This window comes from Drosophila tropicalis, unplaced genomic scaffold, assembly GCF_018151085.1.
Source record: "Drosophila tropicalis isolate 14030-0801.00 unplaced genomic scaffold, ASM1815108v1 contig_805, whole genome shotgun sequence".
Lineage (NCBI taxonomy): Eukaryota > Metazoa > Arthropoda > Insecta > Diptera > Drosophilidae > Drosophila > Drosophila tropicalis.
In genome coordinates this window covers 3351623-3367899 of record NW_027173295.1, presented here as the reverse complement: position 1 = coordinate 3367899, position 16277 = coordinate 3351623, and the positions used below count along the sequence as shown (strand labels likewise).

Genomic DNA, 16277 nt, shown 5'->3' with positions numbered 1-16277 from the left:
ACAATCGATGGTTTGATTCAAAACACATTTATATCAATATATTTGATATACATTGACCGTTATTTACAATGTACCCTATATATATGCACTTTCAAGTTATTAAGTTAAATGTTTCATATAATTTACAACATTTTTTGACCTTATGAAAGAAAAGAAAAATCTGGCCCATTGTGCATTAGCTGATCTAGGCTGCAAAATTTTACCCTTAAATTATGCCAACTAATGTCACTTAATGATTCTGTTGTAACCATGAAAAGTTTTGTTATAAGCTTCAAAAATTGAATTCTCGTATTTCTGATTCCAAACCATATATTTCTGATTTTGACACCCTTTGATTTGCCACAGATACTACAATTTTTAAATTCCTAACACCTAACATTTTACAATTTTTATCATTTTCGCACTCCGAAATGTCGCCTGCTGAAATGCATGACAGGTTTTACATTTATATAATCCTGAAAGGGATGAAAAAGGGCTAAAATAAAACAGAGCTATCCCTTCCCACACAAAGGAAACTTATTTTTCTTTCAATTTCTTTCAAACTCGATGATTTTGTAGTTGTAAAAAAATGTATACAAAAAAGTTAGCAGCTCCCCAATCAACCCAAATGAGACTTATCAATGTTTTAGGCCCTTTTTTATATCTTTTTATGCATACATACATTCATATGTATGTATGTAAATATGTATATAAAAGATTTGAAAACTTAAAATTCTTCAGCGTTGAAGAGGTCTAAAATGGGCTGAATTGGCACTATGGTTCCAAATTCAATCTATGCGGTATGAAGTCTAGTTTCATATGAAAAACTTTTAGGGTTTTGCTAATTTATGTTTCTAGAAAGCTAAATCAGCCCTTGACTTTCTTTGTTTTGTTGAAATAACAAGCTGACAGAAAGGCAATCGCATCGGGTTTCACTCTTTCTTTCTTGATTCTTTCATCATGTCTTTGACGTTTGTCTCCCGTTTCCATTAGTTTATTATTATTAATAATATTCTTAAGCCGATCTCACTCGTTTTTTGTAATTTAATTTTTTGAATTTATGACATAAAACGACTTCTGAATGATAAAATTATCTGTGAGCTAAAAATAAATCTATTTACATTTTAGATCATCTATTTCATCCATGATAATTTTTTATAAATTTGAACGAACAAAAAGTAATATTGCCTAAAAGTATGCAAACTGCGTTCACTTCGTTAGTCTAAGACGAATTGGATTTAGAAAATTTATTTGAAGTCCTGTTATTGTGCTTACGCAATTTTAATTCTCTAGAATCTCTTAAATTCTAGTTTTAATCGAATCTCCATAGTGAACTGCATAAAAGATTAAAGAAAGGCTAGCAGGGCGCATTACACATTAGTTTCGCCACTTAAACTAGAAAAATGTACAATAAAAATTATTATTAATAATTATGCACTTACCTACATACATGCATATGTTCCATACAATCCATGACGCTTTTGAATTTCACAACACTTTAAGCAACACACAACACTAAATAAAAAAAAATTATCGCATGAGAAAATGCTCCTCAATTCGGAAAGCTGAGGATTTATTTTTTTTTTTTTTTTAATTTCATTTCAAGTCCTTATATAAAATACATCAACATTTCAGATGACTCACAAATAACTAAACATTCGCGTTAAACCGACAAAATTGGCACTTTTTACAACACTTAAAGAAAAAAAAAATAACGACCACAGAAGGCTTTCTTCTGTTTTTGATATTTTTGCGTGCATTCTTTAAGATTTAAATTGAAAGCAAACTATAAAGGCACTATAATCAACTCTTGACTATATTAAATACATATGTATATAATTACATATGTACATATGTACATATGTATTTAATAATTATATTCCATCATTTAATTGACACACACACACAACGAAAAAAAAAGCCCGCGCTTCAAGACTCCTGCGACCAAATTTTATTCTTTCTTCTCTGATAATGAAACTTTGGCGAACTATGCACATATGTACATATATAGTCCACGATTTCAACTTGTGCATTAATAATAACACTTATTTGTATTTTATTAAAAAAAAAAAAAAAAAAACTTTTATGCACAATTAAATATAATCCTCCGAAGTTTTTTCGTTTCTCGCACTGATTGGATATCAGTGTTGCCCATTTAGCTACTCTGCCGCTAATTCCATAATTTATAGCGGGAAAAATACGAGTGGCTGGTTTTTTAGGTATAGCTAGTAAATAGCTATTGTTTCAGAGTATTCACAGGATTTCCAATCTAAGAAAATCTAAATTTGTGTTTGTTCAATTAGTTTATTGACATGGTTTGACTTTAATACTCAGATTTAGGTTTTTGGTTGATTGGTTCTTAAATATTCGGATGCTGAAGGGAGTTCAGCAGATTCTTCCCAGATAAGCTGAGAAAAAATGGACAAACTCTTCAAGTAAAAGCATTAAGTACTTATAAGGCAAATATTTAATTTATATCATACAATAGGAATGGTTAAACATATAAGCGCACACAAAACAAAGATAAAAATATATAAATATATAAAGAAATGACAAATTAAACTTAAGATAATGTAGATGCTTCCATTTGTGAACTGGTCAAAGAAAATGCAACTTTTCCAAGCGTTGCAAACGTCTATTAAGGTTGTCCAACTGGCTGCTAATCTCCTCGAGGTGGGCAGAGCAACTGCAGCATTCTGAGCCCGATTCTAAGGACACATCCAACACCTGCGAAAGGTGATTGATGATGCTTTTTCTAGCTGTTGTTGTTGTTGGTTTTGATTGAAAATGTGCATATGTGTATGTGTATGATGTATGTATAAGAATATAAGAATAGAAAATAAATTTAATCTCTAACTAATCAAAGAAACGTGATTTAGGTTGCATCAGATCCAAGCCTCTCCGCTGAAGCCAGGAGGATGCAGTTGCCTGAGCTGTCTGATCCAATTTTTGTGGTGTATCATCTTGTTTAGTGTGTTCACTGTCAAGCACCTGGAAATTCTCATCCAAGGCCTGATAGGCCGAAGATTGCCGTGGATCGATGCATATGCTCAGGTCATTTGATTTGGAGCTCGTGCTACCACCGGCGCAGCCGCCACCAGCGCCGCTGCTTTGTTTGAATGAAGAGGCGCCACTTGTATCACAGCAACTGGAGGCCAAAGCCGATTTGGTTTCAAATTGATTGGCATCATAAGTATGAAGATTCGATTGCCAGACCAATAGCTGAAAGAGACAGTAATCACAGTTTATGAATTCCGATGTCATCAATTAGAGATATCCATTTTATGGCTTACCTGACGATCCGCTCCGGCTGTGGCGAACTTTTCACCATCTTGGCTAAAGGCCACTGCATTCACTGATCCTGTATGCCCATTTAAGGTGTAGATCGGTCTACCCTCAAGTAAATCGAGTATCCTTATGGTCCCATCCTCCGATCCGGACAACAGAAAGTTGCCACTGGGATGGAAGGCCACATCCGTTACTGGTGACGAATGGACAACATACAATTGAAGCAACTCACTTTCCCCAATATCAAAGATCTTGATGCGATTGCAACCCAAGGCAACGGCAACCATATTCCCCCATGGATGCCAGGCAAGTTGACGTGGAGCCGCATGCTCCTCGGTGAAAAGACGCACACATCTGCCCGAGCCCACCTCATAGATGCGCAGCGACTTATCATCACAGACCGTGGCCACCAGTTTGCCATTTGGATTGAATTTCGCTGATCTCACCCAGTGTGTCTGCTGCGAAAACGACGTCACAAACTGACGCCTGGACACACGCCACAATTTCACCGATTTGTCATCCGACGCGGTAAGCAATTGTTGTCCCGTATTATCGAAATCCACACTCCTCACTGGCTTGCTGTGGGCCAGAAATTCACTCGAATAGCCACGCACTTTGGGTTCCCAGATCTTTACGGTCCGATCGTGGCTACCAGAGGCCACCAGATTGCCCTTTGGCGACCAGGCAACACCATAAACTGGAGAACAATGGGCCCCAAAGCGTATACAGCGAGCGGCTTGCTTAAGATTCCACAGGATTACCGTAGAGTCCATGGAACTGCTGGCTATCTGATTGCCATCGGGACTAAATCTCAATTGTGTAATGGCGCTTGTGTGTCCGGTGAAGTGGCGCTCCAATGTCGGATCGCAGAATAGTCCTTGCATGGTTTTATTTAAAAAAAAATTAATCTTACTCTTAAAAAACAAATCAACTTTTTCTGTTTTTCTTTTGTGTTTCGGCCGCTACAGTTTGAAAATGAAATGCGTCGTCAAGCCAACTCAAAAAAAAATCCCAAAAAAGTATTTTTCCTTAAATCTGGTCACACTCTACACAGTTATCTACACATAGAGTGTTGCCACCTGAACAGCTGTTCTTTGCTGTGGCGCCGCCTAGCTAACTTTTCTTTGTCTAACAAGCCTGCTGGCAACGCCAAATCTTTGTTGTTGCGGTTGTAATTTCTTCATAACTAAATCTCTTTTTTTTTTATAATTTTAAGTGAAACACACAAAAAAGGCAATGGCATTTTTAGGTCAAACAATGCGGCATTTATGCCGCCAAGTTCAAGTGAGTCAGCGCCCGCTCTCCCTTGCAGGTAACACTTAGAAACTAGATAAACTTGTGACATAACCAAATGATTCTACCTTTCTCTCTCTCTCTATTATTCGGCAGGAGCCATGCGTTCTCTGAGCCTTACGCCGGTTTGTGCCCAGCAAAACAAACCAAAACCGATTGTGTCTTCATCCGCAGCAGCTTTGGACTTTGCCAAGAGTGAGCAAAAGGAATGCCAAAGCATTTGCGAGAGAATCAACCAGCAGGTGGCCCAATCCGAACAGGGACGGCTCTTTGCCATTGTTCATTTGTGTGGCAAACAGTTCAAGATCACACCGGGTGACATTATCCTGGTCGAGGGCTATTGGCCACCCACCATCGGGGATGAGATTAGTCTGGACAAAGTGCTCTTAGCCGGCGCCAGGGATTTCACATTGATTGGTCGCCCGATATTGGAGGCCGGCCTGGTCACAGTCAAGGCCACCGTCATCGAGAAGACCCTGACCCATACGAAAACGCATTTCAAGAAGAAGCGCAGGAAACAATATATGCGCATCAATTTCCAACGTTCACCCAACACCATGATCCGCATCAATTCCATTGAACTGACCCGACCAGTGGTGGATGACAGCACAGAGCAGGAGGAATCCTCCAAACGTTTGTTTTAATTTCCACTTTTTTTTCTCTCTTTATAATATACTAATTAGAATAAATATAAGATCGTATATTCTAGTCCTTTGCATGATTTGGAAACCCATTAAAAGGAAACTCCACAAAGACTTTGGATGACCTTATCTCCGAATTTCTCAGGACAATTCGTCACAGTTTTAAAATACTTAGTTGACAATTTCTTTGTAGACGAAATGTCCACCCAGAACTATCCGGATTCATCGAGTTTCCTTAACAACATTCTTTGGAAAATGAAAATTTAAATCTGCTTTACATATTTTCAATGTCATTCAGTGAACTTTGCAAAATTCAAATACTGTGCCCAGTAATTTGGGACAAGAAAACCCATCCTAAAAATAATTCCAAAATCTAGACGTTTGTAAATATTTTGAGTCAAAATTTATCAACTTTGTAACCGAACTTGAAAACTGCTGACCAATTCGATCATTTTTTTGAAAATTTCAAAACTCTAATTTCTTGGCAAGTCTGAGGCGAGAAAACAAATTTTTGACCTATTTTTCATGACTAATTGGAGGATAAATATTAAATCGGTTAAAAATGAAAATAATTTGGATTTTTTAAGATAAATTGCAAATTTACAACATTTTTTTTTGTATAAAAAATCTAATTTTTCATTGGAAGTCTTTCAATAGAAATCTTTATCCCAATATTAAAACAAATAAATAATAGAAACATTTACTCATATTCAGTTTTTATACATTTTTAGACAAAAATGTTTGATATTTAAATTTACAATTTGTGTGATGGAAAAATTCATTCCAATTGAATATTTTCTTTCAAAATTATTGCTGAAGTTTTCTCCTCGTTTCAAATGGATATGAAAATTGCAATGAGGCTTTTCCATTTGGATTGTTCTTCTTCTCAGCTTAGTGTGTGTGACTATGAAAACTTCTTCAAGGGTCGGCACGATCCTGGGAACATTACTTCGATTCATTATTTTGCATACCAACTTTTAGGCCAAGACTTCGTTTGGGACGTCTTACATATTTCCCAAGGATTCCATTGTGTCCTTGCTGAAACACTGTCTACCACGGTCTCTTATATGAGTTTAACTTGGCAGATTTTAGTTTTTAACGTCTTCGAATGAAAGAAAGTGATTAATATTTGATTTTTGTCTAATCTTTTCTTCCAATTTCAGTAAAAAAATTGTTTTAAAATATTTGTTTCACTTGGTTTATGGTATACCCAAGTCGGCGAGTCGACACTCTTCATTTTTTGTTACTATTTTAGAAGAAAAAGTTATTAAGTAACACCTGAAGATCGATTTGGGGCGAATATTGCATGAAGAAAAATATTTAAAATTGGCAGTCGACGAAAAGAAAAGGCAAATTTCTTGTGGAGTTTTGTAGTCTGTTTTTCATATTTTTGTAATATATTACATAAATAGGAGGAACAAAATCTGTATTACATCTGCCGTTTGTTAAAAGATTACTTGGAGGCGTAGTGATAATTCATTGAAAGAGGATCGCGATTTAATTTAGCTGTAAGAATTGGGCACAATTACTTTTCACTGACGATATCAATTTTTGGTTTATATTACCTTCAATTACGTTATTTGGATCAATTATTAGTAAGGAAAATATTTATTTGCTTGAACAGGACTAGCAATAATAAGGAAAATGTCCTATTGGAGAGAAATAAAGAATTGTTGAATTTTGTAATGTTTATGTTTGATTTATACTCACGAAAGCAGACAGGATTAAGCAATCCAATCTGTATTACAGCTAATGCATCTTGCAAGTGTACTTGGAGGAGCACTGCCGACAAGCTCAGAAGCGAGTCGTCCAAACCGGCAGGACAACTCTGAGATAGATCATTTTCGACTCTTCACAAATGCATTTGGAAGGAGATTATGCAGCACCAGTCGATGACAGAAGAGTGCGATTACTTTAATTTAGCTGTAAGAATTAGGCACAATTACTTTTCACTGACGATATCAATTTTTGGTTTATATTACCTTCAATTACGTTATTTGGATCAATTATTAGTAAGGAAAATATTTATTTGCTTGAACAGGACTAGCAATAATAAGGAAAATGTCCTATTGAAGAGAAATAGAAAAGTGTTGAATTTTGTAATGTTTATGTTCGATTTATACTCACGAAAGCAGCCAGGATTAAGCAATCCAATCTGTATATCAGTTAAAGCATCTTGAAGGTGTACTTGGAGGAGTAGAGATACCAAGAAATAAAGCGAGTCTTCCAATCCAGCAGGACAACTCCTGGGAGTCTATCTGGATAGATCACTCGATCGACTCTTCACAAATGCATTTGGAAGGAGATTATGCAGCACCAGTCGATGACAGAAGAGTGCGATTACTTTAATTTAGCTGTAAGAATTAGGCACAATTACTTTTCACTGACGATATCAATTTTTGGTTTATATTACCTTCAATTACGTTATTTGGATCAATTATTAGTAAGGAAAATATTTATTTGCTTGAACAGGACTAGCAATAATAAGGAAAATGTCCTATTGGAGAGAAATAAAGAATTGTTGAATTTTGTAATGTTTATGTTCGATTTATACTCACGAAAGCAGCCAGGATTAAGCAATCCAATCTGTATATCAGTTAAAGCATCTTGAAGGTGTACTTGGAGGAGTAGAGATACCAAGAAATAAAGCGAGTCTTCCAATCCAGCAGGACAACTCCCAGATAGATCACTCGATCGGTTCTTCACAAATGCATTTGGAAGGAAATTATTCATTGAAAGAGGATCGCGATTTCATTTAGCTGTGAGAATTGGGCACAATTACTTTTCACTGACGATGTCAATTTTTTGATTATATTACCTTCAATTACGTTATTTGCATCAATTATTAGTAAGGAAAATATTTATATGCTTGAATATGCTTGAACAGGACTAGCAATAATAAGGAAAATGTCCACAGATCTTGTGGAGTTTTATAGTCTGTTTTTCATATTTTTGTAATATATTACATATGTAAATAGGAGGAACAAAATCTGTATTACAGCTGCCGCATTCTGGAGGAATATTGCAGACAGATTCAAAGGACTTAAGCGAGTCTTCCAAACCAGATAGATCATTTTAGACTGCTTTCAAATGGTTTCGGGAGGAGAGAATACGGCATCAGTAGACGACAGAAGGCCGCGATTAATTTAATTTAGCTGTAAGAATTAGGCACAATTACTTTTCACAGACGATATCAATTGTTGGTTTATATTACCTTAAATTACGTTATTTGCATCAATTATTATTAAGGAAAATATTTATATGCTTGAATATGCTTGAACAGGACTAGCATTAATAAGGAAAATGTCCTATTGAAGAGAGATAAAAGTGTTGAATTTTGTAATGTTTATGTTCGATTTATACTCACGAAAGCAGCAAGGATTAAGCAATCCAATCTGTATAACAGCTAAAGCATCTTGAAGGTGTACTTGGAGGAGTAGAGATACCAAGAAATAAAGCGAGTCTTCCAATCCAGCAGGACAACTCCTGGGAGTCTATCTGGATAGATCACTCGATCGACTCTTCACAAATGCATTTGGAAGGAGATTATGCAGCACCAGTCGATGACAGAAGAGTGCGATTACTTTAATTTAGCTGTAAGAATTAGGCACAATTACTTTTCACTGACGATATCAATTTTTGGTTTATATTACCTTCAATTACGTTATTTGGATCAATTATTAGTAAGGAAAATATTTATTTGCTTGAACAGGACTAGCAATAATAAGGAAAATGTCCTATTGAAGAGAAATAGAAAAGTGTTGAATTTTGTAATGTTTATGTTCGATTTATACTCACGAAAGCAGCCAGGATTAAGCAATCCAATCTGTATATCAGTTAAAGCATCTTGAAGGTGTACTTGGAGGAGTAGAGATACCAAGAAATAAAGCGAGTCTTCCAATCCAGCAGGACAACTCCTGGGAGTCTATCTGGATAGATCACTCGATCGACTCTTCACAAATGCATTTGGAAGGAGATTATGCAGCACCAGTCGATGACAGAAGAGTGCGATTACTTTAATTTAGCTGTAAGAATTAGGCACAATTACTTTTCACTGACGATATCAATTTTTGGTTTATATTACCTTCAATTACGTTATTTGGATCAATTATTAGTAAGGAAAATATTTATTTGCTTGAACAGGACTAGCAATAATAAGGAAAATGTCCTATTGAAGAGAAATAGAAAAGTGTTGAATTTTGTAATGTTTATGTTCGATTTATACTCACGAAAGCAGCCAGGATTAAGCAATCCAATCTGTATATCAGTTAAAGCATCTTGAAGGTGTACTTGGAGGAGTAGAGATACCAAGAAATAAAGCGAGTCTTCCAATCCAGCAGGACAACTCCTGGGAGTCTATCTGGATAGATCACTCGATCGACTCTTCACAAATGCATTTGGAAGGAGATTATGCAGCACCAGTCGATGACAGAAGAGTGCGATTACTTTAATTTAGCTGTAAGAATTAGGCACAATTACTTTTCACTGACGATATCAATTTTTGGTTTATATTACCTTCAATTACGTTATTTGGATCAATTATTAGTAAGGAAAATATTTATTTGCTTGAACAGGACTAGCAATAATAAGGAAAATGTCCTATTGAAGAGAAATAGAAAAGTGTTGAATTTTGTAATGTTTATGTTCGATTTATACTCACGAAAGCAGCAAGGATTAAGCAATCCAATCTGTATAACAGCTAAAGCATCTTGAAAGTGTACTTGGAGGAGCACTGCCACCAAGGTCAGAAGCGAGTCGTCCAAACCGGCAGGACAACTCTGAGATACTCGATTACTTTAATTTAGCTGTAAGAATTAGGCACAATTACTTTTCACTGACGATATCAATTTTTGGTTTATATTACCTTCAATTACGTTATTTGGATCAATTATTAGTAAGGAAAATATTTATTTGCTTGAACAGGACTAGCAATAATAAGGAAAATGTCCTATTGAAGAGAAATAGAAAAGTGTTGAATTTTGTAATGTTTATGTTCGATTTATACTCACGAAAGCAGCCAGGATTAAGCAATCCAATCTGTATATCAGTTAAAGCATCTTGAAGGTGTACTTGGAGGAGTAGAGATACCAAGAAATAAAGCGAGTCTTCCAATCCAGCAGGACAACTCCTGGGAGTCTATCTGGATAGATCACTCGATCGACTCTTCACAAATGCATTTGGAAGGAGATTATGCAGCACCAGTCGATGACAGAAGAGTGCGATTACTTTAATTTAGCTGTAAGAATTAGGCACAATTACTTTTCACTGACGATATCAATTTTTGGTTTATATTACCTTCAATTACGTTATTTGGATCAATTATTAGTAAGGAAAATATTTATTTGCTTGAACAGGACTAGCAATAATAAGGAAAATGTCCTATTGAAGAGAAATAGAAAAGTGTTGAATTTTGTAATGTTTATGTTCGATTTATACTCACGAAAGCAGCAAGGATTAAGCAATCCAATCTGTATAACAGCTAAAGCATCTTGAAAGTGTACTTGGAGGAGCACTGCCACCAAGGTCAGAAGCGAGTCGTCCAAACCGGCAGGACAACTCTGAGATAGATCATTTTCGACTCTTCACAAATGCATTTGGAAGGAGATTATGCAGCACCAGTCGATGACAGAAGAGTGCGATTACTTTAATTTAGCTGTAAGAATTAGGCACAATTACTTTTCACTGACGATATCAATTTTTGGTTTATATTACCTTCAATTACGTTATTTGGATCAATTATTAGTAAGGAAAATATTTATTTGCTTGAACAGGACTAGCAATAAGGAAAATGTCCACAGATCTTGTAGAGTTTTGTAGTCTGTTTTTCATATTTTTGTAATATATTACATAAATGGGAGGAACAAAATCTGTATTACATCTCTGCCGCTTCTTGAAGGATTACTTGGAGGAGTAGAGATACCAAGAAATAAAGCGAGTCTTCCAATCCAGCAGGACAACTCCCAGATAGATCACTCGATCGGTTCTTCACAAATGCATTTGGAAGGAAATTATTCATTGAAAGAGGATCGCGATTTCATTTAGCTGTAAGAATTGGGCACAATTACTTTTCACAGACGATATCAATTTTTTGATTATATTACCTTCAATTACGTTATTTGCATCAATTATTAGTAAGGAAAATATTTATATGCTTGAATATGCTTGAACAGGACTAGCAATAATAAGGAAAATGTCCACAGATCTTGTGGAGTTTTGTAGTCTGTTTTTCATATTTTTGTATTACATCAATGGGAGGAACAAAATATGTATTACATCTCTGCCGCTTCTTGAAGGATTACTTGGAGGAGTAGAGATACCAAGAAATAAAGCGAGTCTTCCAATCCAGCAGGACAACTCCCAGATAGATCACTCGATCGGTTCTTCACAAATGCATTTGGAAGGAAATTATTCATTGAAAGAGGATCGCGATTTCATTTAGCTGTAAGAATTAGGCACAATTACTTTTCACAGACGATATCAATTTTTGGATTATATTACCTTAAATTACGTTATTTGCATCAATTATTATTAAGGAAAATATTTATTTGCTTGAACAGGACTAGCAATAATAAGGAAAATGTCCTATTGAAGAGAGATAAAAGTGTTGAATTTTGTAATGTTTATGTTCGATTTATACTCACGAAAGCAGCCAGGATTAAGCAATCCAATCACAGTTGTTCAGGACTCCAGGTTGTATTTTGATCCATTTTAAATTAAACTTGTTTTGTTTTTTACTTTTTTACACTTTTCTTTCTCTGTTTTTTTTTTTTTTTTTTTGGATTTAATTTTATTGAACTGACTACTTCGAGCTCCAGTTGAGGAATGAAATTGTAGGAAGCAATAATTCCTACTATGGCAATTTGGAGAAAGTTAAATTGGCAATGCCTACTAGATTACTTTTTGCTTAATTTTCAATGGTTGCTAGATTGAGGAATATTGACGTAAGGCTATGTATCTTTTGCATTGTTCAACACTAAAACTAAACACTTTTAATTTGTACAATCATAATTTTTAAAACATACGCCCATCGGGTGAAATGGTATATTAAATTCGCCAAAATGTATGTAACAGGCAGAAGGAAGCTTCTCCGATCCCATAAAGTATATATGTACATTCTTGATCAGGATCAACAGCAAAGTCGATTTAGCCTTGTCCGTCAGTCTTTATGAACACGCAGATCTCAGAGACTTTAAGAGCTAGAGCCACCAAATTTGGTATATAGACTCGTGCAGTATGTAAAGTGATCAAGTTTATTTCAAATTTATGCCACGCCCATTTCCGCCTCCATATTTTAGAAAAGTTGGCTATCACAACCAAATTCTGCAGACCAATTAATCTTATCAATTTCTACCAAACTACCAAACTTTATTGAAATCGGATTAGAAACATGCAAAATATGCGTATGAACGTATATTACTACGCGATCCATAAGGGCAGAAATGTCCGTTGGCTAGTGGCGGCGCTTGTGTGTTTGTAGAGTGAGCGAGTAGCATATGGTATGAGGTCCTGGTGTATGGTATACCCAAGTCGGCGAGTCGACTTACTTCATTCCCTCTTATGATCAAGTTGTAAGACTACAAACACTTATTTGTTTTAACAATTTATCCATTCATATATTTTAAACATCCTTTGGCTATTAAATATTATCTTTGTTAAATCGTATTAAAAATTAGTACAAATATTAAAGAAATCCTAGTACCCATCAAAGAAATCGCAATATATTTTAAAAATAATTACAGAATATGGCAAACACTTGGCGAACTTTAATCAATGTTTTATCAAGAGATGCAACGCCTTTCTCCAAAAAGGGGCTGGAAAAGAAAGTTGCTCGACTTGATCACTTTAAATTTATTGCAATATCCTCCTAATCACTATTTCTGCATGTAGACTTCCATGTGAGAACCCCAAATGCACCTGGACCTCAGATGGCTATATCAGAAAGCTCTTATAGGAACGATTTGTCATAGATGCCCCAACCAACAATGATGCAGCAAGACGAGACGCAATACCAGAATGAGTTCCGGGTAAAAGTCACTTTGACAACACACACATCCCATAACCCCAAGAAGTACATTGTGACCCATTTGAATCCACTCTATCCACTTGTTTCATTAATGACTTCCTATATCTAGAGTAAGCACTTTTCTATTCACATTGGTAACCAACCGATTCCTGCTGCCCTCTTGAGGTATATTTAAGGCCCCGATCTCTGGAGGGGCCGCAGTCTTAGTTTAGTCTGTCCTCGGAACCAGAAGTACATTCAAGTGATTAATAAACGAATTATAACTTTAAATCGAAGCTTCTGTGTAATTAGTTTCATGGTAAACTTGTAATTAAAGAAAGAGTCTTGTTTGTCATCTCCCATATGTGTCCGAAGGATGCTGGTAATGCCACACCCCCGACATAGAGACACGTATGACAGACTCGTAACTTGGATATTAATAGCTGTGTTCAACTTCATCGATATCGGTCGACTATTTTAGAGGAAACAATCATTCCAAAGAAAAAATCTTGGTCAAGAGAAATGTTCCATTTAATCAGCAACTCTGATTAATTAAACGATACAAGATGTTGGCGATAATATTGATGGCTATAAAGGGACGAATTGAAGAATAAAAAATGTATTTTCTGCTGTCAATCTTTGATTAAACAACATTTTTAAATGCACTATACTTTGAGGCTTCAAGAATTTGCAGCTATTCAACGATAGATGCCGTTACTGGGTCGTTGGCGGCAATTTTAAATTCTCAAGTCTTTAGCTAGTTCGCTTGGTATTAATTATAAATAGAGGACTTTCATCTTGATTCAATGCCCATTTCTCTTTTTGCATATTTACCCAAAACGGGACCTACTTTTGTGGCTTTCTAATGGAGCAGCAGCAGCCTAGGATGCAATTTTAATGACAATCTTTTATCATCTTTTCATTACACGAAAAAAAAAGGAAGAAGACGGCATAAACAAAAAATAAGCATTGATGTAACAAACACCGACCCTTTGGCTCTTCACGCACAGCCGAAACACACACACACACACACACCCACACATGGTGGCTTTCACTTCAAAACCGTAGGACACTTCCCCTTCTAGGATACCTGAGGCTGGTTTGCTGCTCCCACAGCTTTCTTTATCAGCAGATGTAAGTCGTCGTCGTCGTCTGTGGTATTTGTTTACGCTTCTGTTAATGTTTCACTTTTGCTTAAACACAAAAAAAAAAAAGACGTTTACTTTGGCTTTTGCTTTGCTTTCGACAGAAATGAAAAAGTTTTCTCCATACTAGTTTTCCCTGGCACCATTTCGGTGGCCTTTCCGGTTTAACTTTAAAGAAAAAAGTAAATGGAATAAATGACAAGAACTTTGTATTTGGATTTAAATGGATCTTATCTCTAGAATCTGCTAAACAAGTTGAGTTCAAATCTTCCCTAATCAATTTTATTTTGGCCCTTTACTAAGTAGATAGCTTGGCCAACGACATTTTTCAGGATCGAATTGAAGATCCTTGAGGCTCCTTCAAAAAATACCTTTCGCCAAATGCCGTTTCCACAAAAGCTACCCGATGTAAAATAATGAATAATCCTTTTCCTAAAATACAATTATCCTGTTTTTGTTATAGACGATTTCAACGGCTTGAATTTGAAAATTGGGTTCAATTGGTCCAAATGTTCTTTTCTGTAATGGTCTAGAGAACATAAAATGAAAAAGGATATTTTCAAACTTTTCCTTAAAAAACTGAAACTGACTGTACTCTTAGGCAACCTTTTTTGTTCACCGTGAAAATCGAGATCATTGAAAGTAGGGGAGAGAGGCACTCGTTGAGGGCTCCAGGGGGTCCAGACGCGGGCAGGCAGGCACAATTCTTGGGAAAGTTTTTAAGTTGTGGCTCCAAACTTCTGTCCTTGCTAGGGTATTACTATTAGTCTACATTGACTGATCTTCAGATCTAAATCAGGTCAGACCATCTATAATTTATAGGATCGTGGCAAAGGCATCGTCGTTCCAACTAAATTCTAAATTGAAAAAAAAAAAACACCAATACAATAAAGAGTTGCAATCAAAATTGCTTCCGTTTACATTTGTCTCTTAACACTTGGTCATAGCCTTAATAAGTAAAATACATACAGATTATACATTAAGGTACATACATACATACATATATGAGAAAAGTCACCCTCATAAATAACATTCCCTCAATCTGTTAGCCACATAGCCCGAAGGGCCCGGAGTCTGACGAAATCTCTAATCAAAAATGCAATGTTTGGCTTGGTTAAGCGGAAATCGGTAGATTACGTCGCCAGTTGTCGCCCCCGAAATTGTTTGTTAGATCCTTACCACCCCCCCGCTAACTTATTCCATTCCATTTTATGTATGTATCAACACCCCTGGTCCAACAACTGGGAGGTTAATGAAACGTCACAGATGATGAGGCCGTTGGCATAAGATTTCAATGATATGTCAAAACTGAGTGATGCTTGATGATGGATGATGGTTTGGCCATAATACACACACACACGCCACGCCCCCATCAACAATTGTGTGCACCCCCATCGTTTTCCCCTTTTTTTCTTGGCCACGTCATATATCACACGCTTCTACGCATAAATTTATAGCCAGAAATATTTTGGCAAACAAAAAAAGAAAAACCTGAGCCACATTTACATGGGATTTATGAGGGTTGCCCTCCGCCCAACAGGATGACAGCTTGGAGGAGGAAGTGTGTTACGCAGTTGCGGATTGATGTAAGACAAACAAAACCTAAAAACCATTCGGATTTTGATGGCAATTTCCGTCGTCACATCAAATGCAATTTTCTTAGCCAAATAACATAATCAACGCGTCAAGTAAAATGTAAGGGAACACACGACCAGGTCCAAGTGCGTTTTTTGAAAGCATTGATCTAAAGAGTTTCGCGTGCGACCAGGTATTTCACCCACCTCCTTCAACCATATTGAAATTTGATTTCTTGCCGTGCAAAGTGCAGTAAAGCCAAAATATAATAATATTTTGATGGATGTTTTGCGCAAAACTTTGCCTGAAGTGACGACAATTGAATTTTCCTGCAATTTGCAGAAATTTGATGTG

At 36.1% G+C, this 16277-nt stretch overlaps 2 protein-coding genes and 3 long non-coding RNA genes across 6 annotated transcripts; 2 read left to right on the top strand and 3 right to left on the bottom strand.

Annotated features, from left to right (window-relative positions):
- Positions 1–2428: 2428 nt before the first annotated feature.
- Poc1 (Proteome of centrioles 1) lies at positions 2429–4269 on the bottom strand. 2 transcript variants are annotated; one of them, XM_068293779.1, is made up of 3 exons: positions 3273–4269; positions 2971–3201; positions 2429–2706 (listed from the first exon to the last, which is right to left on the bottom strand). In XM_068293779.1, the coding sequence occupies exons 1-3, from the start codon at positions 4149–4151 to the stop codon at positions 2578–2580; spliced, it is 1239 nt and encodes a 412-aa protein (XP_068149880.1). In that variant the 5' UTR covers positions 4152–4269; the 3' UTR covers positions 2429–2577. The 2 variants fall into 2 exon arrangements, with proteins under 2 accessions (XP_068149880.1, XP_068149879.1); XM_068293778.1 differs by lacking the exon at positions 2429–2706 and having other exon boundaries at positions 2807–3201; positions 3273–4268.
- Positions 4270–4402: 133 nt separating this feature from the next.
- Positions 4403–5268, top strand: mRpL21 (mitochondrial ribosomal protein L21). The gene is made up of 2 exons (XM_068293789.1): positions 4403–4579; positions 4657–5268. Exons 1-2 carry the CDS (start codon positions 4504–4506, stop codon positions 5202–5204), a joined length of 624 nt encoding a protein of 207 aa, XP_068149890.1. The 5' UTR covers positions 4403–4503; the 3' UTR covers positions 5205–5268.
- Positions 5269–6659: 1391 nt separating this feature from the next.
- LOC137580092 (uncharacterized) lies at positions 6660–7004 on the bottom strand. The gene is made up of 3 exons (XR_011032941.1): positions 6912–7004; positions 6767–6850; positions 6660–6707 (listed from the first exon to the last, which is right to left on the bottom strand). It is a non-coding gene; the product is annotated as an uncharacterized lncRNA (long non-coding RNA).
- A 768-nt stretch (positions 7005–7772) lies between these two features.
- On the bottom strand, positions 7773–8509 carry LOC137580073 (uncharacterized). The gene is made up of 3 exons (XR_011032930.1): positions 8416–8509; positions 8020–8356; positions 7773–7960 (listed from the first exon to the last, which is right to left on the bottom strand). It is a non-coding gene; the product is annotated as an uncharacterized lncRNA (long non-coding RNA).
- A 4476-nt stretch (positions 8510–12985) lies between these two features.
- Positions 12986–13499, top strand: LOC137580111 (uncharacterized). The gene is made up of 2 exons (XR_011032945.1): positions 12986–13269; positions 13334–13499. It is a non-coding gene; the product is annotated as an uncharacterized lncRNA (long non-coding RNA).
- Positions 13500–16277: the final 2778 nt, after the last annotated feature.